Source organism: Lynx rufus, unplaced genomic scaffold, assembly GCF_022079265.1.
Source record: "Lynx rufus isolate CCGP_SWC_20201006 ecotype Redwood Valley unplaced genomic scaffold, mLynRuf1.p SCAF_10, whole genome shotgun sequence".
Lineage (NCBI taxonomy): Eukaryota > Metazoa > Chordata > Mammalia > Carnivora > Felidae > Lynx > Lynx rufus.
In genome coordinates, this window is record NW_025814824.1 from 80398620 (window position 1) to 80420792 (window position 22173).

The 22173-nt window shown below is 44.7% G+C and overlaps 1 protein-coding gene across 5 annotated transcripts in view; it reads left to right on the forward strand.

The window, feature by feature from the left end:
• Positions 1–22173, forward strand: part of CNTRL (centriolin) — an 85037-nt gene that overhangs the window by 61013 nt on the left and 1851 nt on the right. For all 5 annotated transcript variants that reach the window (XM_047068826.1, XM_047068851.1, XM_047068841.1 and 2 more), the window contains 18 exons: positions 154–359; positions 2593–2785; positions 5287–5417; positions 5558–5698; positions 5800–5926; positions 7209–7373; positions 8133–8292; positions 9413–9528; positions 9612–9829; positions 12819–12976; positions 14002–14075; positions 15459–15647; positions 16055–16280; positions 17726–17931; positions 18936–19076; positions 19652–19924; positions 20094–20156; positions 21850–22056. In XM_047068826.1, the coding sequence (XP_046924782.1) occupies positions 154–359; positions 2593–2785; positions 5287–5417; positions 5558–5698; positions 5800–5926; positions 7209–7373; positions 8133–8292; positions 9413–9528; positions 9612–9829; positions 12819–12976; positions 14002–14075; positions 15459–15647; positions 16055–16280; positions 17726–17931; positions 18936–19076; positions 19652–19924; positions 20094–20156; positions 21850–22056 (2994 nt within the window). The remainder of the gene's footprint in view (positions 1–153; positions 360–2592; positions 2786–5286; positions 5418–5557; positions 5699–5799; positions 5927–7208; positions 7374–8132; positions 8293–9412; positions 9529–9611; positions 9830–12818; positions 12977–14001; positions 14076–15458; positions 15648–16054; positions 16281–17725; positions 17932–18935; positions 19077–19651; positions 19925–20093; positions 20157–21849; positions 22057–22173) is intronic.

The window sequence follows — 22173 nt, forward strand, 5'->3', positions numbered from 1 at the left end:
TTGATTTTTCGTTTTCATACTGAAGTCTAGAAGCTACCATCATTTTCACGTCATAGGTAGCACTTTAAGCACAGTCGATTGCAGCTTTTGGCAGGAAAGAAGAGAAACATTAAGTGATGTTTCTCAGTATTGCATTTTTTTTTCTTTGTTCAGGAGAATGAAGTTTCTAGATTAGAAGACATCATGCAGCATTTAAAATCAGAGAAACAGGAGCAGTGCACGAGAGCATCCAAGCGGCAGTCGGTGAAAGAATTGGAAGAGCTGCATCGTAATATTGATGGTCTCTTGCAAGAGAAGAAAGACTTAGAGCATGAAGTAGAAGAATTACATGATACCATCCAGAAACATAAACAGCGAAAGTAACTATGATTATTAGCTATTTCACTTTTATAGTTCTGATAAACATGACATTGGCTTATTAAGGTAACCTGAATCGGTGTTGTCCAGTTGAACTTTCTGTGACCTTGGCAATGCTGTCGATCCATGCCATCCGAAACGGTAATCACCGGCCACGTGTGCCGATTGAGCACTTGAAGTGTGGCTAATGGAACTGAGGAATAGAGTTTAATTTAAAGTTGTAGCCACAGGTGACTCCCAGGTTGCACAGGGCAAGTCCAAGTTCTCTTGGCCCGTAATCCAAATGAGCTCTTCTTGTGGCCCCTCTTGGAGAATGGCATAACCCTCCGCCCTCCCCAGTTACTCTGGCTAAAAACAAGCCGGGTGTATGCAGCTCCGCTTTCCTCGCTTTCCCAAACCTCCAGTTGGTCTCCGGGTCCTACAACTGTACACAAAGAGCTGTCAAACTGGTCCCCTTCTTTCATCTCCACCGCCCTGGCCTTTCATCGTCTCCGCCCAGGTCGTCGTAATAGCTTCTACTTTGGCCTCTCGTGTCTAGGCTCTGTCTCCATTCTACCCTGAACGTGGCTACAGATCCGAGCTAGCCACTCTCCCATGTGACTCAGTCCCGTCAGAATGCACACCACCCTCTGGATCTGAACCTGCCTGCCTGTCTTATCCTTCTCTCCTACACGCAGTGTTTGTTCAGGCCCTACCTGCTTTTCTGTGGTTTCCCCCAACACCACATTCTCCCCTGCCTCTCCACCTTTGCACATACTGTCCTAGCCTAAAATGGTTTCCCTGCCCCCTGCCTAACTCCACCCTGTCTATCCAGAGAAAGGTCAGAGATCCCCTTTTACACAAAGCCTTCCTCATCTCTGGCTCCCACAGTTCGGGTTGGCAACCTTGGGTATAGTACTGTTCACACCGTGTTGTAAGGAGCCCAGGAGGGCGGTGGCTGGGCCTCTTTGTGCCCCAGCATCTGGCATAGGGTCCGTTAATGAAGGCAGTATCCGCTGAGAGGGCCAGGTGGGTAGAAGCCCATCTTGTGCAGTGGTTCAGGAGTTATGACGGTCCCCAGCTTTTGTCGTGTCAGCCAGACTGGCCCAGGCACCAGGGTTGCAGGGAGATCGGTGGAGATCCCAGGGGTGAATGAGCTATGGTCTCTGCCTTCTAGGAGCACACCTGTGACTGGCCGGTAGACCTGGCAGGGAAAAGCCAGGGTCACACTGAGAGAAGATGGGGAATAAATGTGTGAGCGTTTGGGGCACCTCGGTGGCTCAGTCGGTTGGGCGTCCCACTTGGCTCAGGTCATGATCTCGCAGTTCATGAGTTTGAGCCCCGTGTTGGGCTCTGTGCTGACAGCTCGGAGCCTGGAGCCTACTTCAGGTTCTGTGTCTCCCTCTCCCTCTCTGCTCCTCCCCCACTCACGCTTTGTCTCTCTCTCTCTCAAAAATAAATAAAGCTTAAAAAGAAATTTAAAAAAATGTGTAAGCGTTTCAAGGATGGTTGCTTCTATTACTTTTGTAGGCATGTGGTGGGGAGAGGTTAAAGTGAGATTTTTTTGAGGGAGGATGGTAGGGCAGTGGGGTAACCACTTCTTTTCCTAGTTATAAAAGTAAAATAAATGCTTACTTTAAGGAGTTTGGATAACACGAAAATATCCGAAGAAAGGATATGTTTGCCTTCATTTAAAGAGAAACAACGTGTTAAATGTTGATGAATTTATTTTCATGTTTTCCTGTCATAGTTTCGTTTTCAAAGAATTTTGACATGTTAGCCTTGAGTTAGTGACTTCCGTGTCTTGCTTTCTGATTTGTCAAATACCGTTACTATCGTTGTATCATTGAACAGTAAATCACAAAATTAGGAAGTCTTTGGGATGGTTGGTGAGCTGCGACTAGCAAGATAGATTTAGGGGAATGGATGATTATTATGGTGGTGGTTGGCTTTCTTTTTATACCATAGGAGAATAGAAATGTCAACATTGTCTTGACCCAAGTGCTGACAAAAAAAATAATAAAAAAGATAAAACAGTTGCATCGTACTTTGTATGCATTGTGCACTTACTGTCAGCAGCGTACCATGTTGAATAAAAGGGTAAACCTAGGCCTTGAACATGGTCAAATGTAAATGTCTCTTCCAGCCCTTCTCATATGAGAGTAGAAAATCATCGTACATCTTTTTATCAGACTACAAGTGTCTGTATCGTCTACATTTGAAGACTCTTAATATGTTTGTATACGATTTTTTTAGAGACTTCCTTGATGGAAATGTCGAGAGTCTTATGAACGAACTAGAAATAGAGAAGTCACTCAAACACCATGAAGATATCGTGGATGAAATTGAGTGCATCGAGAAGACCCTTATGAAACGTCGAGCAGAACTCAGGGAAGCTGACCGGCTGCTGGCGGAGGCCGAAAGTGAACTTTCACGCACGAAGGAGAAAGTATGTTCTGCTGTGGTTTGGCGTGAGGCAGCTCACTGCCCGTGGCATGAAGGACTAGAAAGAAATCGTGATAAGAACATGGTCACCCAAGGTGGACAGTTGGGTTCCAGGCTGCACGCTGCTAGTTAAGGAGCTGTGAGAATTCGGGCAAGCCACCTGACTCCCCAGCTTTGCTCCCCTCACCTATCAGTTCAGGCCAAGAATACTTAGGCTGTTCAGGAAGACTTAAGAGCTGCTGAAATCATTCCATTCCTAACACACCCTACTTCCTAATCCTGTGTGTGTCTTTAAATTACTTGGGCTCTGATATCTCTCTGTATTAAATAGGTCAATGCTAGATTCATCTAAAAGCAACAGTGGATCTCAGAAGACTTCTTCCGGGTATTACTTCGTTCTTCAAGTTCATGATAGAAAATCAAGCATTTTTTGGTCTGAGGTAGTGTTCTTGTGACTACAATACAGAAAGAAATGGAGGAAGAAAAGGAGCCCCTACTCTGTTGGGCCCCTACTCTGACCACACATTGGCTATTTTATAAATACTGCTTCGTTAACCTTTCCTGGCAACCCTGTAAGATAGTGGTTAGCCCAGTTCACTGGTGGAGCTCAGAGAAGCTGGTAGCTGGCCCAGGGCCACACAGCTCAATTTCTGCCTCACCAAGAGAGCTTTTTTTTTTTTTAATGTTTTATTTATTTTTGAGAGAGAGACAGAGACAAAGCATGAGCAGGGGGAGGGGCAGAGAGAGAGAGAGAGAGAGAGAGAGCGAGATACAGAATCCAAAGCAGGTTCCAGGCTCTGAGTTGTCAGCACAGAGCCAGACCTAGGGCTCAAACCCACGAACCATGAGATCATAACCTGAGCTGAAGCTGGTCGCTTAACCAACTGTGCCACCCAGGCACCCCACCCAAGAGCTTTCTTAGTTTGAGGAGAATTCCAGGGTAAAAAAGTCCCATACCCACATGGAGCATCTCAGAAACTATTTTTATGTTATTTCAACATGGATGGATTTAAATGAATAGAAATCTGTAACCCGGGAACTGAAACAAAGGATTTATTAAAGATATTCTGTGAGTGATGGCTTTAATAAGAATGGAAAAACATCCTGGTGTCTTTTCAGATGATCAACTGATCATGTTCCTCTGTCACATGTCAGACGATTGTGAGATAACAGAGGCGTGAGCAGGACTAGAGAAAACTTTATCACTGGTATATAAAAGAATATTGATACCAGTAGTAGGCAGAAATAGTAAGTGAACTGAGGCTAGTAAGCTCTTCCCCTTTTGTCCTCCCAAAATGATTCAGGGAGGCAGCTTGCTAAGGAGGAAGAGCGAGGGAGAAGGTGGTGCATTTTGTGAGAAAGATGCCAGACATGTTAAAACCTAACATAGAAAGAGATAGAAAACTACTTAGAAATGTGACTTTCTGAAGCACGTAGTGCGTTTTGTCCAGTGCTTTGCTGATGAAACTGACAGAAACCAGGGATCTGGAATGGAAGGAAGTGTGGTGAGCTATCTAGCTGTTTGGGAGCTCGCCAGCCTTCTTGCATCCACACGGAGATGTACTGGACTAGTTTAACAAGCCTGGGACTTTGGTGCAGCTGCACAGCTTGAGTCTTTGGCCCGAAGGGGAGTCACTGTTCAACGAAGTGCAAAGCAAGCACTATTTTTGGACCTTTGGTGGCATTGTCTTAAACCTCTTATTTTAGACAGAAAAAGGAAACCAAGTTGATTAAAAAAAAAAAATCTGTTTTCGAAAAGAAAAAAAAAGGAAACCAAGGTGATTAAAAAAAAAAAAATCTGTTTTCGAAAAGAAAAAAAAAAAGTAATCTCTTTCTGCCAAATCCTGTACAGGAGGAGTTTTAAGTACTTTGACAAAAGTACTTAATGTTTGTGTTTCTCAGACATTATTAATTCATCTTTAAATGAAGGAGGTTTTATTTAACACGATCAGATCTAGAGTACAGTAATAATCTCTGTGAAGGAGGGACTGTTGGTAAAATCAGCTTGTTGTCACTTAATTGTGGAGATATTTTTAATTGAATAAGATAGCATAATAGTATACAGATTATTTTTAAGTAAAAGATCATTCACAGTGTCACCACCCTCAAGTGACTTTTTCTTTTTGCAGAGCCTTTCTGTCTTTGCAGACACAGATCTAATTGCACATAGTTGCCCTTAGAGTGCCATTTTAAATTTGTTTTTTTCAGCCAACATAATACCATTAACATTCTTCCATGTTGCTATATTGTCATCTTAAAGGCTACACAGTACTCCATTGTGTTGATGCTTTATCACTTAATCTATCACTTGTCAAGTTGTATTTCAGTACACAATGAGCATTTTTATGTAGTCATTTTTTTACTTCTGAATTCTCTTCTGAGAGTTGGAGAGTCAAAGTGAATGCACATTTTTATCAGTCTTTCTGTATGGCCTTGTCGATTTTCCTAAGAGGTGCAAAAAGAGTGTGGTAACTGAATCGCTTCTAATGACAGTGTCTTTTTTAGACAAAAGATGCCGTTGAGAAGTTCACTGATGCCAAGAGAAATCTATTGCAAATCGAAAAAGATGCTGAGGAGTTAGAAAGGAGAGCCCAGGAAACTGCTGTTAACCTTGTCAAAGCTGACCAGCAGCTCAGGTAGGTGGAGTCCCTCTTGGCTATTGATGTATTCGGGGAGATCAATGACAAGTTCGGGGCTAAGGGAGTAGTAATCGTCTTAAGATAAATAATGCAGGCTAAGTCTAAGGGGCCTTGGAGAGTAAAGCAGTGTGTTGTAGATTACTCGAGGCTGACGCAAAGGGTTTGGAGCAGCACAAAATGGAGCAAGAAGAAACTTTGAAAGAAATAAACAAAGTTGTTGCAGCAAAAGACTCCGACTTCCAGTGCCTGAACAAGAAGAAGGAAGTACTGACCGGAGAGTAAGTACAGCCTCTGGGGGGCCCAAGGGGCTTGTGCTGGAAGACCGCTCTTGGGATTCAGCCTTCCTTCAGATCTGCTCCAGTGCTGCTGGTGTTTGTAGGCTGCAGAAATTGCAGAAGGACATCGAGGCCGCACAACACAATGAGGATCACCACCTGCACGTCCTGAAAGAGTCAGAGACCCTCCTGCAGGCCAAGAAAGCTGAGCTGGAAAAGCTGAAAAGCCAGGTATGGCAACCGATGCCTTGGAAAAGCAGTTCATGCTGCTTTGAAACCTGCGTTTCTGTTACGATTATAAAAAGTAATACATGTTTGATTGTAGAAAAGACTGGAAAATACAAAATAAGATATAAAGCATAAATGAGGCTCTGTATCCTAGTGATTAAGAGTAGAGTCCAACCCAAATTTGAATCGCAACTCAGTAGAACAAATAGAATATATTACTGAGTAAAAGAAGTGGGTCTAAAAATGGGATACACCCCTCAGTTGGCTGAGTGTCCGACTTTGGCTCAGGTCATGATCTTGCGGTTTGTGAGTTCCAGCCCCACGTTGGGCTCTGTGCTGACAGCGTGGAGCCCAGAGCCTGCTTCGGATTCTGTGTCTTCCTCTCTCTCTGCCCCTCCCCTGCTCACGCTCTGTATCTCTCTCATAAATCTAAATAAACACTAAAAAAAATAATAATAATAAAGTTTTTTTTTGTTTTTTTAATTTTTTTTTTCAACATTTATTTATTTTTGGGACAGAGAGAGACAGAGCATGAACGAGGGAGGGGCAGAGAGAGAGGGAGACACAGAATCGGAAACAGGCTCCAGGTTCTGAGCCATCAGCCCAGAGCCTGACGCGGGGCTCGAACTCACGGACCGTGAGATCGTGACCTGGCTGAAGTCGGACGCTTAACCGACTGCGCCACCCAGGCGCCCCAATAATAAAGTTTTTTAATAAAAAAAAAAAACCAAACAGGATGCACCCTAAGATCATTTATACTAAATGTGTTTATGAACACTCGTGCTTATATTTTTGGTCTGTATCAAAGCACAAAAGCAGTCATCTGATAAGGGGAGATAAATATTTTCTATTTTCTTCCTTTTGCACATCTGCATTTTCTGTTTTTTATATAAAATGTGTACTATTCTTAAAGTTGACATTTTTAAATTTACAAAATGAATAAATTTAAAAAATCCCTGCCTGACTTCCATTGCCAAGGTAATGGAATAAGGTATATAGACACACAAGTATTTTGAAAACCATAACCTGAGGGATATTCCTTATTATCATCTTGTTGTTTTTGCTATGATTTGATGGATATGCTTTTATGTATGCGAACTCAAGATCTTTATTAGGCATTTGATGCCTGTACCCCCAGCCTGGCCCTCCTGACTCCTGCAGCTGGGATAATTACAGTTAGGCTAGCCCCTGATTTCCCCACTACCGTTAGCTGGACTGAATATTCTCCATCACAGCAAGCACGAAGGTTGTCAAGCTTTGCATTCTTCCCTTTTCTTGAACACAGGTATCCGATCAGCAGCAAGAACTGGCCGTCTTGGACAGGGAGTTAGGGCATAAAAAGGAAGAGCTGCGTCTACTCCAGGGAAGCATGGTCCAGGCCAAAGCTGACCTCCAGGAGGCGCTGAGACTGGGAGAAACCGAAGTAACTGAGAAGTGCAATCATATTAGGGTGTGTTCTTTACTAGTTTTCTTAAGAATCCAAGGGTGATGTTCTAGGTTTATCTTAACATATTTTAATTAGTTTTCTCTCCAAATGCAGCTCTAAATTCCTGAATCGTGAACCCTCTGTAACATCAGTTTGATGTACTGTTCTGTATCCAGGCTGTGGCTGCATGGATAGCTCTCCCGTAGTATTTTCTGGACATACCCAAGGTTCTCGGCCTCTGTGCCTTTCTCATACCATTTCTTCTCCAGGAATTTCCTTTTTGGGAATGTCCAGATCCTAGCCATTTTTCCTGGTTCAGCTGCATGCCACTAAGTTGACTTTCCTGACTTTTCCTTTACCTTGGAAGGAATTTCTCTCTTCTGAGTTTGGAGGCACTCTGCAGGTTTCCTAGGGCATCAGAGCCTTTCATGACCATGTTTATGCTCCTTGCTGATTTCCCCCAAGGTGCTCAGCCTCTTGAGGGCAGGAGATGTATCAGAGTCAGCCTTTTCTTTCTATAACACATTGCCTTGCACATAGTAAGTACTGTTTATACATTTTAAATGAAGACGATATGTGACTTCCTTACTTCCATTATACAGAAATATGTTAGTGGAAAATAAAATACAGTGCTGTTCTTGACATAAAAGGCAAAATTAAACTTGTTTCCGAATTGGAGTTTTTGTGAGATGAGATAGTTAATAACAAAACTGTTCTCAGTATAATTTCCATTCATAATTTTGTGGAGGGGAGTTGACTTTTTTTTTTTTTTTTTTGGCACAGGAAGTAAAATCTCTTCTGGAAGAACTGAGTTTTCAGAAAGGAGAACTCAATGTCCAGATTAGTGAAAAAAAAACTCAACTTGCACTCATAAAGCAGGAAATTGAAAAAGAGGAAGAAAATCTTCAGGTAGTTTTAGGGCAGATGTCTAAACATAAAACTGGTAAGTTTAAAGGAAAATAATCATATAAAGTCAGAGTTTGGAAAAGTGTTTTTTCCAGATCACAGGAAAAATATGAATAGTGAAATAAACTTCTTTTAAAGATATGAAGGAAAGCAGTATGATAAAAGGAATACAATATTTTTTGTCATTCAAATCGATAAAGTTTATTTAAAAGCTAAATAGTCCTGATCATTGCTGACCAGAGCGTGGGGAGGGAAGAGCACTTATAGGCTGTTGATAGAAAAATAAATTGGACCAACCCCCCAGTGTTTCAGGACTGAAAATTCATACCTGTTAAACCATTTAGCTCAGTTCTAGTTTCTGAGGGCAAGCATTCATGCACGTTGCAGCAATATTGGATTTATTTATTTATTTATGTAGTGAGTAAGTATTTCCTTGCTTCACAAATTAAGCTGGCTGAGTTGACTACTTACAGCAAAATTTATAATGACAAAATTTGGAACCATGGCCAATTTAAAAGCTATATTTCAAACATTGAAGGGCATGCAAAAATGCTGATGGGAAGACTGAAAAAATAGATAAAAACTGAATATAGAGTGGAGTCCCAAGTTATTTTGAAAATCTGTGTGGTACGTGTGCGTGTGTGTGTGCATGCTCCTGGAAGGAAAGGTGTCAGGATGCTGTCGTCGTAGTGATCATATTTGGATAGTGGGATAATGATGGGTTTTCTTTTTTTTTTTCTTTTTACTCTTTTCTTGAAATTTTCTATGGTGACCAAATATTTTTTTAGTCAGGAAAAAGTTAATACTTAAAAATCTATATTTTAAAATATAAAAAATTATTATCTGAATCTCAACTTACATATTTTGAAGTTTTTCCTATTTTTTTTTTAAATTCATTTAGATGGAGCACTTGCTCGTAGAACTAGATCTTTGTTATGTTTTGGGGTTAAAATTTTTAAACAAAATTTAACAAATTAATGTTTAACAAGATTTTAAAGAATTGTTTTAAGTTAAAATACAGTTAGCTCCAGTAATTCACACAACAGATATGTTTTGATGACCTATTGTTTCTTGTATCCATAGCACTATTTTCTGTTTCAGTTTGTAAGTGCTGTGAACTTCATTTAACAGCATGGACCATGTTCTGTTCCTCTTAGAACTAAAGAATATTCTGGACATGCTGCAACTTGAAAGCAAGGAGCTGCAAGGTTTGAAGCTACAACATGAGCAAAAGTTGTCCGAGTTAGAGAAGACTCAGGTCGAAGTGCTGGAGGTAATAAACAAAGCCGTTTTACCCCTAGCCAACTGCAGTCTTCCTCGGTGGGCACATGTTGAGTCCCCTTTTATCTGACTTAGGAGAGACTGGAGTTAGAGAATCTGCAGCAGACAGCCCTGCAACGGAAAGGGGAAATTGAGTGGCAGAAGCAGGTCCTCGAGAGGGACAGACGGGAAATAGAGCGGATAACTGCCGAGACCCGAGTGCTACAGTCGTGTGTTGAGTCTTTGAGCAAAGAAAAGGAAGATCTCGAAGAAAAATGTGACAGCTGGGAAAAGAAGTTGGCACAGAGCAAACGGTAAGAGCAAAAACCAGTAAGCTTGCAAGATCTCTTCTTGAAGGCTGAAGCATGATAAACACACTATTTTAAAAAGAGTGGAAAATAGAGAAAAGGAAAAAAAAATACCCCACGAACTCAGTGTCACAATACAATTCATCAATACCATTTCTGGGGGAATTTCCTTTTAGGCTTTTTTCCCCCCAAAGCACTTTTTTAAATAACCTGTTGTGTGTGTGTTTAAGGAAAATAATGGATGCTGGAAGATATAAATAAATGGAGAGAGATACCTGTTTGTGGGTAGAAAGACAGTATAGTTAAGATTCCATTCTCCTCAAATTGATCTTTAGATTCAAAATAATCAAAATTGCAACATGCTTTTAAAATAGAAATTGAGAGTCTGCTTCTGAAATTCGTGTGGAAATGCAAAGATTGGATGTGGAATAGAATCTAAAACTTTTTAGATATGACACCAAAACTTTGAAAAAGAACAAATGTTCAGAGCTTAACACTGCCCTATTTCAAGACCCCACATACAGCTGTGGTGACCAAAATACTGTCTTACTGGTAGAAAGATAGACAAAGCAGTCCGTGGAACAGAACAGAAAGTCCAGAAGTAAACGCACGAATGTGTGGACAACCAATTTTGACTAAGATGCAAAGGCATCATCTTCAGTAGAGAAAAGGCAGACTTTTCAAAAACTGTTGCTGAACCAATTGTATATCGAAAACCCCAAAAATGAACTTCAGTCCACACCCATGCTATAAATAGAAATTATCCCCAAAAGGACCATAAATATCAATGTGAAACCTAAATATAAAACTTTTAGGAGAACACAGGGAAAACACCTTGGTGACCTCGGGTTAGGCAGGATTTCCTAGATATGACCCCAAAAGCATGATCCATAAAAGAATAAATTGGTAAAATTGGGCTTCATCAGAATTTGAAACTTCTCCTCAAAAGACACTGTTAAGACAATGAAAAGACCTGTCCCAGCCTGGGAGAAGAACCTTTGCAACATGTATTCGATAAAGGAGTTGTACTCAGGGCCGCCTTCGGGGCTCAGGCCAGTAAGCGTCCGACTCTTTTTTTTTTTTTTTTTAATTTTTTTTTTCTTTCAACGTTTATTTATTTTTGGGACAGAGAGAGACAGAGCATGAACGGGGGAGGGGCAGAGAGAGAGGGAGACACAGAATCGGAAACAGGCTCCAGGCTCTGAGCCATCAGCCCAGAGCCTGACGCGGGGCTCGAACTCCTGGACTGCGAGACCGTGACCTGGCTGAAGTCGGATGCTTAACCGACTGCGCCACCCAGGCGCCCCAGCGTCCGACTCTTGATTTCAGCTCAGGTCATGATCTCAGGGTTCGTGAGTTCCAACCCCACATCTCACTTCACCCTGGCAGTGCAGAGCCTGCTTAGAATTCTCTCTCTCTCTCCCTCTCTCTCCGCACCTACTTGTGCGCACTTGTTCTGTTTCAAAAAAAAACAAAAAACAAAAAACCCTTTCCTCTTAAAAAAAAAGAAGTACTTGTACCCAGAACATATATCTTAAAGAGCTGTAATTAGAAAACGAACAACCCAGTTTTTTTAAAGGGGCAAAAGACTTGAAAAGACATTTTACTTAAGATGAATGGGTGGCAAATAAACACATAAAAAGATGCTCAACATCATTAACCATTAGGAAAGTCCAAATTCTTAAAGTTTTATTTATTTTGAGAGAGCGAGCGAGCGAGCTTGTGCACAAGCGGGGGAGGGGCAGAGAGAAGGAGAGACAGAATCCCAAGCAGGCTCCGCACCATCAGCGCAGAGCCTGATGTGGATCTCAAACTCATCAACTGTGACATCATGACCTGAGCTGAGATCAAGAGTCGGGGGGTGCCTGGGTGATTCAGTCGGTGCAACGTCCAACTCCTGAATTTATGAGTTCATAAAACTCATGAGTTTGAACCCCACATCGGCTCTGGGCTGTGAGTACAGAGTCTGCTTGGGATTTGTGCTCTCTCTCTCTCTCTCTCTCTCTGTCCCTTCCCTGAGTGTGCTCTCCCTCTCCCTCTGTCTCAAAATAAATACATAAACAAAAAAAGAAAAATTAAAAAAAAGACGCTTAACCAACTGCACCACGCAGGCCCCGCAGAAAATGCAAATTAAAACCACAATGAGATATCATTACACACCTATTAGAAGGGCTAAAATTAAACACTGACCATACCAAATGTTCGCGTATGAATTTTCATACACAGTTGCTGGGAGTGTAAATTGTTAGGGCACTTCGGAGCATGGTTTGGCAGTTATTTTGGAAACTAACACCTACCGGAAGAGCTAGCCATTCCACTCCTAGATTGTTCTTCAGAAGTGAAAGTGTACGTTTATACAAAGAGTGACAGGCATTGATGTTCATGACAGCTTTATTTGCAACAGCCCAAACTTGGAAACAACCTAAATGTCCCATCAGCTGGTGAATGCATAGACCGATTCCAGTATACCCATCCCTTGGAGTACCGTGTAGCAATGGAAAGGGAATGCGGTGTTGCTTACACACAACAACATGAATGACTCAAAGTGACTACGCTCAGGGGGAGAAGCCAGACAAAAGCGAGCCCCTACTGTAGGACTCCATTTACGTAAAAGAAGTTATGCTCATGCCCGTCTGTCTTTTGGACAAATCCTATTACATGCACAATCGTGTTTCCTGCTTTCTCACTGATGAGAAGCTAGCGATCTGTTTTAATCACCAGACTTTTGGAATTCTGAGTGCTGTCCATGTTTTTATCCCTGGTGTTTATAAAGCTTCAGTTTAGAGAGTCCCTTTTCCAAAAATCTCCTGTTTGGAAAGCGGAAAACAAGACATCTTTTGAAAAGGAGTTGAAGAGCCTTCGGTTTCGTTAAGATTTATGATCATTCGTAGTCCGTAACTACCCCGTGAGGGCAGAACACTCTTCCTCGGTTGTGTCTTGTGCGTGCTTGAACATTTTACGCTTCATAGTCTGACTTACTCTGCTTGGACGGTAGGGTTTTGGCAGCTGCAGAAGAGAATAGCAAAACGGAGCAGGCAAACTTAGAGAAGCTGGAATCGGATGTCAGAAACTTGCAGCAGGGGCTGGACCGACTGCACAGAGAGAAGCTCTCACTGCACAAAGACATGGCAGCCACGCAGCAGCAGCTCCGAGGTAGGCGGCCGCATGGTGGGAGAGACGAGGCTCTTTCCTGCTCTGGCTGCTGCTTTTCATTGTCTGCTTTTCTTATTCTAGAAATAACTCCTTGCTAATGGGCATGGGGTTTATTTTAGAAGTGACAAAAATGTTCTAAAATAGATGGTGGTGGTGTTTGCACGACTCCGTGAATGTACTTGAAGCCACTGAATTGCATAAACAGGTGAAAGGCATGGTGTGTGGATTCTGTCTCAATAGAGCCGCTTAAAAAATTAGTTGATGTTCCTTGAAGAACAATTTAAAAACATAGGTAAAAAAATGAAATAAACACCCTCAGAGGGAATTCCTGTTGACAGGTTGGTGAATATCTTTCCAGATTTTTTCCTTGGGCTGTGGGTGTGTGATTAAAAAAAAAAAAAAAATGCAGATAATGCCTTTATTACCAAATCTTTGTAAATATTCATGATTAGGAGAAGTTACTAAGTAATCCTGGCTAACAACATGCTTGTTAAGCACTTACTCTTAGACGTGATGCAATTATTTGATGTGCATTTTTTTCATTTAATCCTGGTAACATTTTTGTGAGACAGAAACTATTTCACCCATTTATAGATGAGGAAAGCTTAGTTTCCTTGTGACTTAAGTGAGAAGTGGCTTACAGCTAGTAAGTGACAAAGCCAGTATAGATATAAAACCTGTTCCCAAATTGTCTCCCTTTAAGGGTGTATCAAATTTACATTTCTGTCCACATTGTAGAAGGTACTCATTTCCGAGCCATGCACGTCATCAGTGCTAGGCATTGTCTAGAAACTGTTTTTATTGTGAGGTTTCGAACATGTAAGTCTTTATAAACCTGAGCGCCATGCCCAGGTGTATGTGCCGCACATGTCACTCTTTCTTCTGACCTTTTAGTAGGATGACACGGTATAAGCCATACATTTAACAGGTAAGTTTATGTTCACCTCCACTTTCTTTGGGGGGCCGATGGGGATTTGGAAAATGCATACGAATGTATTCGTTTTATGTAAATATTATTTCTATAGAAAAACAAGAAGCAGTAAACTCACTACAGAAAGAACTAGCTGATGTCCAAGACCATCTGAACCTAGCCAAACAGGTAAGCTCCGTAACAAATGCGATCTTCTAGTAGTGTCCTGAAGGCATGCAGACCACTGGTTCAAATAACAAACAAATCAAGTAGGTTGGTTCCTTGTCACGCCAGCAGGTCCCAGCGGGCCTTCATATGACAAAGACATACATACACACACCTTTTGGTGCAGAGCAGTGATTTTCTCATTTATTTTAAGTTTCACTCAAAGGTTATAAGTAAGGTGGGAAGCTAGACCAGAGCCCAACCCTTCAGCAGCCCCTCTGGGGGTTTTAGGCACCAGATGGACCATCTCTTATCCATGACACAGACAAGGCCCCCAAAGGCTGGGCTTAGACGCGGTCATTCATTGAGCTGCACGGTAACTGCCACCTGCAGGGAATCTGGGCATCCGTCTTATCAGATGTTCGTTGAGAGTTGTTCTTGACCCTTCTACTTCTGACAGTCTTCTTAAAGGTAACTGAGTGTTGTCCTGTGAGAACAATGTGTGATTTAAGTTTCAGAGAACCTCAGGCAAGTTCTGGGCTTCGGTTTTCACTGTGTAGATTAGGAGTTTGATTAGACGTCTAAATCCTTCCATCTACCTTAAGGATTCTGTGTTTCTAAGATGTAGAAAACTTCAAATCAAAGTATCCCATCTTTAAAAAATTCTTACACAGGCTCTAATGAGTATTTTCTGTGTTATTAGAAATGGAACTTTTTTTCAATTTGAGGGGCGCCCGGATGGCGCAGTCAGTTGCGTGTCCAGCTCTTGATCTCGGCTCAGGTCATGCTCTCACAGTTGGTGAGATCGAGCCCCATGTCAAGCTCTGTGCTCACAGCACAGGGCCTGCTTGGGATTCTCTCTCCTTCCTTTTCTCTCTGCCCCTCCCCCACTCATGCTCTTTCTTTCTCTTTCTCTTTCCCTCTCAAATAAACATTTTTAAAAGAAATGTTTAATTTGGATTCCTCGCAGAAAGAAGAAGTTACTGTTTTCTTGAGTTTTTCAACCCACATAAATATTTCAAATAGTAACAAAACCATGACTTTAGGTTCATTTTCAATAGGAATTAAGGCTTATTCACAGCTCTCCTTAATCTTCTTAGCAATCTTGTGAGGTGGGTGTTGTTTATTCCCACCTCAGTGACTAAGCAACTAAAGTTCAGAAGAACTGGGTCTCTTAGGTTTCAGCGTCTTCTGTCATCTTACTCTTGAGACACTAAACAGAGGAAACCTGATGATTAAGTTGCACTTCGGGGGCCTTAAATAAGTTTGTTGAGGTAATAGAGGACATGGGACTTCTGAGATGCTTCTCACATCGTCAGACTTGACTGATGCCAGGCGGGGCACTGGCCAGCCCTGGAACGGATGGATGGCTTTGTTAGTAGCTTCCGTTTGTTCTGTCACACGAAGGACCTGCTTGACATCGCCGAGCAGAAGGACGTGCTGCTCAGCGAGCAGACCAGGCTCCAGAAGGACGTCGAGGAATGGAGGAAGAAGCTCGAAGACTGCCAGAAAGAAGGGGAGACAAAGCAACAACAGCTTCAAGTGCTTCAGACGGAGATTGAAGAAACCAAGGCGAAGCTAGCCCAACAAGAAACGGTACTGCACATCTATGGCGTGACAGAGAAGGACACGCTTTGTCACTCGGGTGTTTTCTCCCCAGGCGGAAGCTATGAGGGGTCCCCCGTAGGACTAACTTCCCTTCACTGCTCTGTGTAACCGGGGAGGGTTTCACACCAGCACTTTGACTCTCTTGGCATTAATATTTGTGGACCATCAAGACCGCAGAACATCGCTCCCGGAAAGAATCTTGATGGCCACATGCCATTTGCTGCGTGAATCCCCGCCTCACGTGCCAGCCAAATAGTTTTCCAGCCCCCACTGTCTGTCACTGTGGGATGTTTTCTGCTTTCTCTTGGACTTGAAAATATCTAGCGCCCATGAAGTTTCCCTCACCTGGGACACCTGTGTCTGTTATTTTATGACTAAGGTTATTCTCTGTTAAGATGTTTCAGAGACTCCAGCAAGAGACAGAATGTGAAGAAAAGAAGTTAGAAGCCAGTAAGGCGACTCTGAAGGAGCAGCAGCAAGAGCTGGAAAAGGAATTAACGCAGCAGAAGAGCAAGCTGGACCAGGTGCTCACAAAGGTGTTGGTGGCGGAGGAGCGTGTCAGGGCTTTGCAGGAAGAGGAGAGGTGGAGTGAGACCCTGGAGAAAGCGCTCTCCCAGACCAGTACGTATTCCCCAACGTGGCGGTCTGGCAAAGTGTGTCGGGGAGACCCGAGCCTGGCCCCGGCCCGGCAGGGCATCGGGAGGAGCGCGGCAGGAAGGAGATGCCCCCTCCCCTCCCCCGGGGTCCTGCCGGCCCTGTGAGAGAGGACACGGGGCACTTGTCTCTGTGGAGACGGGATTTGACCCTGAGGCTGTCAGGTCTTTCTACTTGACCACGTTGCCTTCTTCCAGAATGCTGCCTCCAGGAAGAGCGACGTTCAGGCAGAGAGGTGCCAGAAGGCACTTGATCTAAAGGCCTTCTGTGAAGCAGTACGTTGTTTTGAGCTTTGGGAACAGTGTTCCATTTCATCTCAACCAATCAGAAAACAGTATCAACAGTTCCACTTCTGTCTCAGTTTGACATAGTGAATGGTACCAAAATACAGGTGTTCGTTTTTGGGGCTGTCGGCACTCTCCTGAGCCATATTTCAGTCAAGATGGAAGTCCAGGGTGAATCATTGTTCCCACATCAATGAGTGATTCTGTTCTTAGTCTTCAGGGTTTAGTAATGTTCAGAAAACTTTGCTGTCCCCGAGTGAACTCAGTGAAAGGGTTATTAGTCCTTTTTCCCCAGCAACTCTTGATACACGCAGACCCAGCCATTTCATCGTGACAACGAAACTTCCCAGATGTGCCGCACCTGACCACACCAGACGTGTGAAAAGTAAAACCTGGACAGGGTGTTACTCCAAAGAGTATGATTAGAAAAACCTATTTTATTTATTTAAAAAAAATTTTTTTAATGTTTATTTTTGAGAGAGAGGGAGAGAGGGAGACGCAGAATCTGAAGCAGGCTCCAGGCTCTGAGCTTGTCAGCACAGAGCCCGATGCGGGGCTCGAACCCACGGACTGTGAGATCACGACCTGAGCCGAAGTCGGCTGCTTAACCGGTTGAACCACCCAGGTGCCCCAGAAAAATCTATTTTGAACGTCAATGTTTTTCATAAACATTATTTATGGAGTACTCACTAGGTACTTCGCGTTCGCATACACAATTCCTGTTAAACGCCAGGAAGTGGGCGCCTCCTGTCTAGGGGAAGGCTCGCGCTGCTCCAGATCCCATGTTCTTTGCACCGCGCTGCCTCCCGTGAAGGAGAAGCACTGGTGCACCTCCGTGCAGGTTTATAAGAAGCATTTCGGCCGTCTGTTCCAGGCCTCCTGCACCTCAGGACTGCTGTATTCTCACTGCTCTCAGACACCCAAAGGGAAGACAGTAGCTGTCTGTCACTTTGGGATCCGGCCCTCCAGGACCCAGTGATGTCAGGAGGCACCTTCATCTGGGCTCTGATGTGGGTCAGGGGGGAGTTGGCAGACTCCGTGGTGCCTGAGCGGGTGACATGGCGTTACGCAACCCGCCCACGGCCAGCCCGGGGCCTCTGGCTAAACTACTCAAAATGCTCGTTTCAGAACGACAGCTTTCGGAACGGGAGCAGCAGCTAACGGAAAGGTCAAGTGAGCTACTGACTCTCCAGAAAGAGGCGGACTCTATGAGGGCAGACTTCAGCCTCTTGCGGAACCAGTTCTTGACAGAAAGGAAGAAAGCCGAGAAGCAGGTCGCCAGCCTGAAGGAAGCACTTCAGGTCCAGCGGAGCCAGCTGGAGAAGAACCTTCTGGTGAGTCCCCTCGGCCCTGGCAGTTGTCGCGGAATTCGCGCCCTTAAATCCTTCGACTAAAAACTGCTTCGGTGTAGGCAAAATCAGTGACCTGTCAACCCGGTCCCTAACCCGACTGTTGTTTCTGGTGTGTCTGTGCCTGATTTGAGCTTGAAGCTGATGGTGTCTTGCCTGAGTCTGAGCCGCCAGCCCTACAGGAGCCCGGCCGGCTGGAAAGATGGTCACGTGAGCAGACAGTGTCACCACAAAGCAGAGAGCGTTCTCCGCAAGGGAGCCCCTGCCTGTGCCTCCACCCGCAGGGGCTGGAGAGGGTTCTGGGGGAGGAAGGCTTCTTCTGGAGACATCTTTGCCCCGCTGCAGTCAGCACTCACGGATCTCATCCTGCCCTTTTCAGTCAGCCTTCGCTTTAATTCATCATCGTCCTGAAACCAAGGAGTTCAGTCTCCCGGGCTTTTATCCCTAAAATACATTGAGGATAAAAATTTGGGGAGGTCCAAAACAGCTCACAGTGGGTGGAGGCAGATGGGCAGGAGTAGAGACTGTCACGGGAATGGACTTTTCTGACACCGCCTGAAGGAAATCGAGGTCACCCTGTTGAGTGAACGGGTGTGTTGCTCCCCAGAGGGTGCTGTATACACTGACAACTAGCGATTCGGCGACGTGATTGCAAAGATCTGGGCATCTAAATTTTCATCCTCCGGATGACTCTGTGATGAGGTAGTACCGTGCTCGTCACAGACAGTTAACGGAGGGGGAGAAACGGAAAGTAACGTGTTGTCACGGGTAACGTCGCAGACGCAGAATTCCGACCGTGGGCTAACAGGCTCGGCCCGCGTATGGACCCCCAGCTCTGCCACAGCTGCTGAAGAAGGCAGGTGGCATTATCCCCACTTGACAGCTGGAGCCCAGATGGGAAGTGTCAGAACCAGTGGGCGTGTAAGGCCGTGATGCCCGCACGCGTCCACGTGCCGGACCCCGGGGTCATTTTCCTCCTCCCGTGCCAGGAGCAAAAGCAGGAGAACAGCTGCATGCAGAAGGAAATGGCAACAATCGAACAGGTGGCCCAGGACAACCACGAGCGGGCCAGGCGCCTGATGAAGGAGCTCAGCCAGATGCAGCGCGAGTACGTGGATCTCAGGAAACAGGTGCGCGCCCGGACCCCACGGGCCGGCCGGGCAGACGACGCTCGCTGGGCTTGCTCACTCCCCGCGGGGCTCAGGTTTTTTTTCTTAAATAGCTCTTTGAATAGGAGCATTTCTTTGTGCAAGTTGTAAAAAGCCGATTCTGAGAATGTCCTTTAAATCAAATCTTTTTTTTCTAGTCTTAAAATTGAGAAATGCACCTCTACAAGAAAAAAGCATTCGTTCAAAATGTACTTCTAAAATCCCCTTAAGTGCGGCAGGCTTCTTCTGTTAGTTTTTGAAAGGAAAGTGGCAGTTCTTCAGCATGAAATTTTATCACGTCCCAACGAACTGTGTTGAAATGTTAGATTTTCTGCCAGAAACAAATCTATGGGACCCAGATCCCCAGGCAAGAAGGAATGACCCCAGGAGAAAGCTCTGCCATCCTGTAATGTAACTAGGCTGAGAGCCGTTTACGCCGAGAGTGGGAGAGCTTAATTCTGCAGATGGAAAGTTCCAGACATATTTGATGCATTAAATAGTTCAGTTCCGTGTAAGTCCCAGACCTTACCCAATGGTATTTGACTCTCGCTCTTTAGATGACACACCAAAAAGATTTGGAGAGAAGACAAATGGAAATCAGTGAGGCGATGAGATCACTTAAATGTGAGGTGAAGGATGAAATCAGAAGCAGCCTGAAGAATCTCAACCAGTTTCTTCCAGAACTACCAGCAGATCTGGAGGCTATTTGGGAAAGGAATGAAAACCTAGAGGGAGGGTTGGAAAGCTTGAAAGAAAACTTCCCATTCACCGTGAGTGAGAGACCATCACCTTTTGAAGAAAAACTGAATTTTTCCCAGATTCACATAATGGTAAGGTTTATCCCACTCATCTCTGGACTCTGAAGAAGGATGATTTTATTCCCACCTCCTCCCCCCCCCCCCCAGTTAAACTGAAAACCAGAATGGGGCTGGGGGAGGGTGGGAGGAGAGAAAGGCTAGTGGTGTTTGGGACTCTGATGTTTCCCCGTCTCTGAAAAAGGATGAACACTGGCGTGGAGAGGCACTCCGAGAGAAACTGCGTCACCGTGAAGATCGACTCAAGGTTGCCCTTTATTATTTTTTATTTCTCTTTTATTTTTTTATTTTAGAGAGAGCATGCACGTGTGCAAGTGGGGGAGGGGCAGAGGGCAAAAGGGAGAGAATATTAAGCAGGCTCCACGCTCAGCACAGAGCCCCATGCAGGGCTCAATCCCACGACCCTGGAATCATGACCTGAGCTGAAATCAAGAGTCAGACGCTTTGCTGACTGAACCACCCATGCGCCCTGCAAAGTCCCCCTTTGAAACAATATGGTAGGAGACCCTTGGTGTGTTGAGGACAGTAGGGGAAATTGCTCACCTGCATGCACTGCTGTCATTCCCTCTGTTACGGCACCAGCAGTTTTCTAGATCGCATGGTCGAGGCTCAGAGAAGTTGGCATCGCACAGTCAGTACAGTATTGAAAACCATGAACTGTGGTGTTCGGCCCAGTGTTCTTAACCTGTGTAGTGCTGCTTTGCCTCAGCTCCAACTGACAGAACCCGAGTACTTGGGACAGAAAGTAGAGATGCAGTGATGAACCGGAACGGGCTCACAGGCCAGTGGTTGGGGTAAAGACTGGGACTACTGGAAAAGTAGGCTTGGGTGTCAGACGGGAAGTTGTTAGGCTCAGAACACGCGGAGCCTGAAGGCCTGTGAGCCAACCAGGGCCGCTCTCTCCCTGGGTAGCTGCAGAGTCTGGGATTTAGCGGTCACTGTTGACCTAACGATTTGGGGGTGAAGGGTATAGGTGGGAGTTGGAAAGTGGGAGGGGGATAGAATGAGAGGACAGGATGTGTCTTTGGAGAATGGCTACATATACAGCATGGCTGAGGAGGAGCCGTGAACCATGTTGAGGGAGTGGAGGCCCTTGATGTGCGATAGCCTCCAGTCACGTGTGGCTGTTTAAATGTAAACGAATTATAATTAAATCAGGTTAAAAATCGAGTGCTTCAGTTGTCACATTTTTAGTGACTCAATAGCCACCTGTGGCTAGTGCTAACGCTTTTGGACAGCACAGATACAGAACATTCCCGTCATCACAGAAAGTTGTGTTAGAACTGCCGTAGCCTTGGAGAGAATCATTTTGAAGAAACAGCACAGGGGCAAGTCGCAAAGTAGTGTGGGGCTGAGGATTGAATATACTGTGAGAGACACTGAAGATATCACGTATAAACCCATCTTCTGCTAAGTCTGGGCGGAAAAGAGAGAGTCGAGGTAGTCATTTAACGGGGAGGCCAGGGGTGCAGAAATCCTAAGCATTGTTACGGTGGAGAGAACAGGCCGAGCAAGAGGCCCAGGTCGGGGTGCCTGGGTGACTCAGTGAAGCGCCTGACTCTTAATTGTGGCTCAGGTCATGATCCCAGGGTCGTGGGACTGAGCCCCACTTGGGGCTGAGTGCTGGGCACAGAGCCTGCTTAAGATTCTCTCTCTCCCCCTGCCCCTCCCCCGCCTCTCTCAAAATAAAGAAACATTAAAAAAAAAAAAAAAAAAGGCCCAGTTAATGACAACTCGGAATGGTCCAAGTTTTCCGCACACTGAGAGTAGCCACCAGCATCCTCCTGGATTTCTTTTTTTTCTTGAGGACAAGAGCATTTTCAACAGCCATTCCTACTTTAGAATCGTGAGATTTGCCTATCGGTGTTAAGATGAGGCTACTGATCGTTCATGTACGTTGCTTCTGTGTAAAACCCTAAATTTCACCGTGACACTTTCAGGCCCAGCTTCGACACTGTATGTCCAAGCAAGCAGAAGTGTTAATTAAGGGGAAGCGGCAGACAGAGGGCACTTTACACAGCCTGAGGAGACAGGTCGATGCTCTGGGGGAATTGGTCACCAGCACCTCTGGAGACTCCACGGCGTCACCCAGTCTGTCTCAGACAGAGTCTTCCCTTGCTGAGGACTCTCAACCTGGACCGAGCCAGGTAAGAGGAGGCTCTGTTCTACACATGGGAAGTCTCTGAACGCTTTGGGGGCCACAATCTACACAGAGGAGACTCAGAACATAAATGCCACCTTCAAGTGTCTGGAAAACTTGTCTT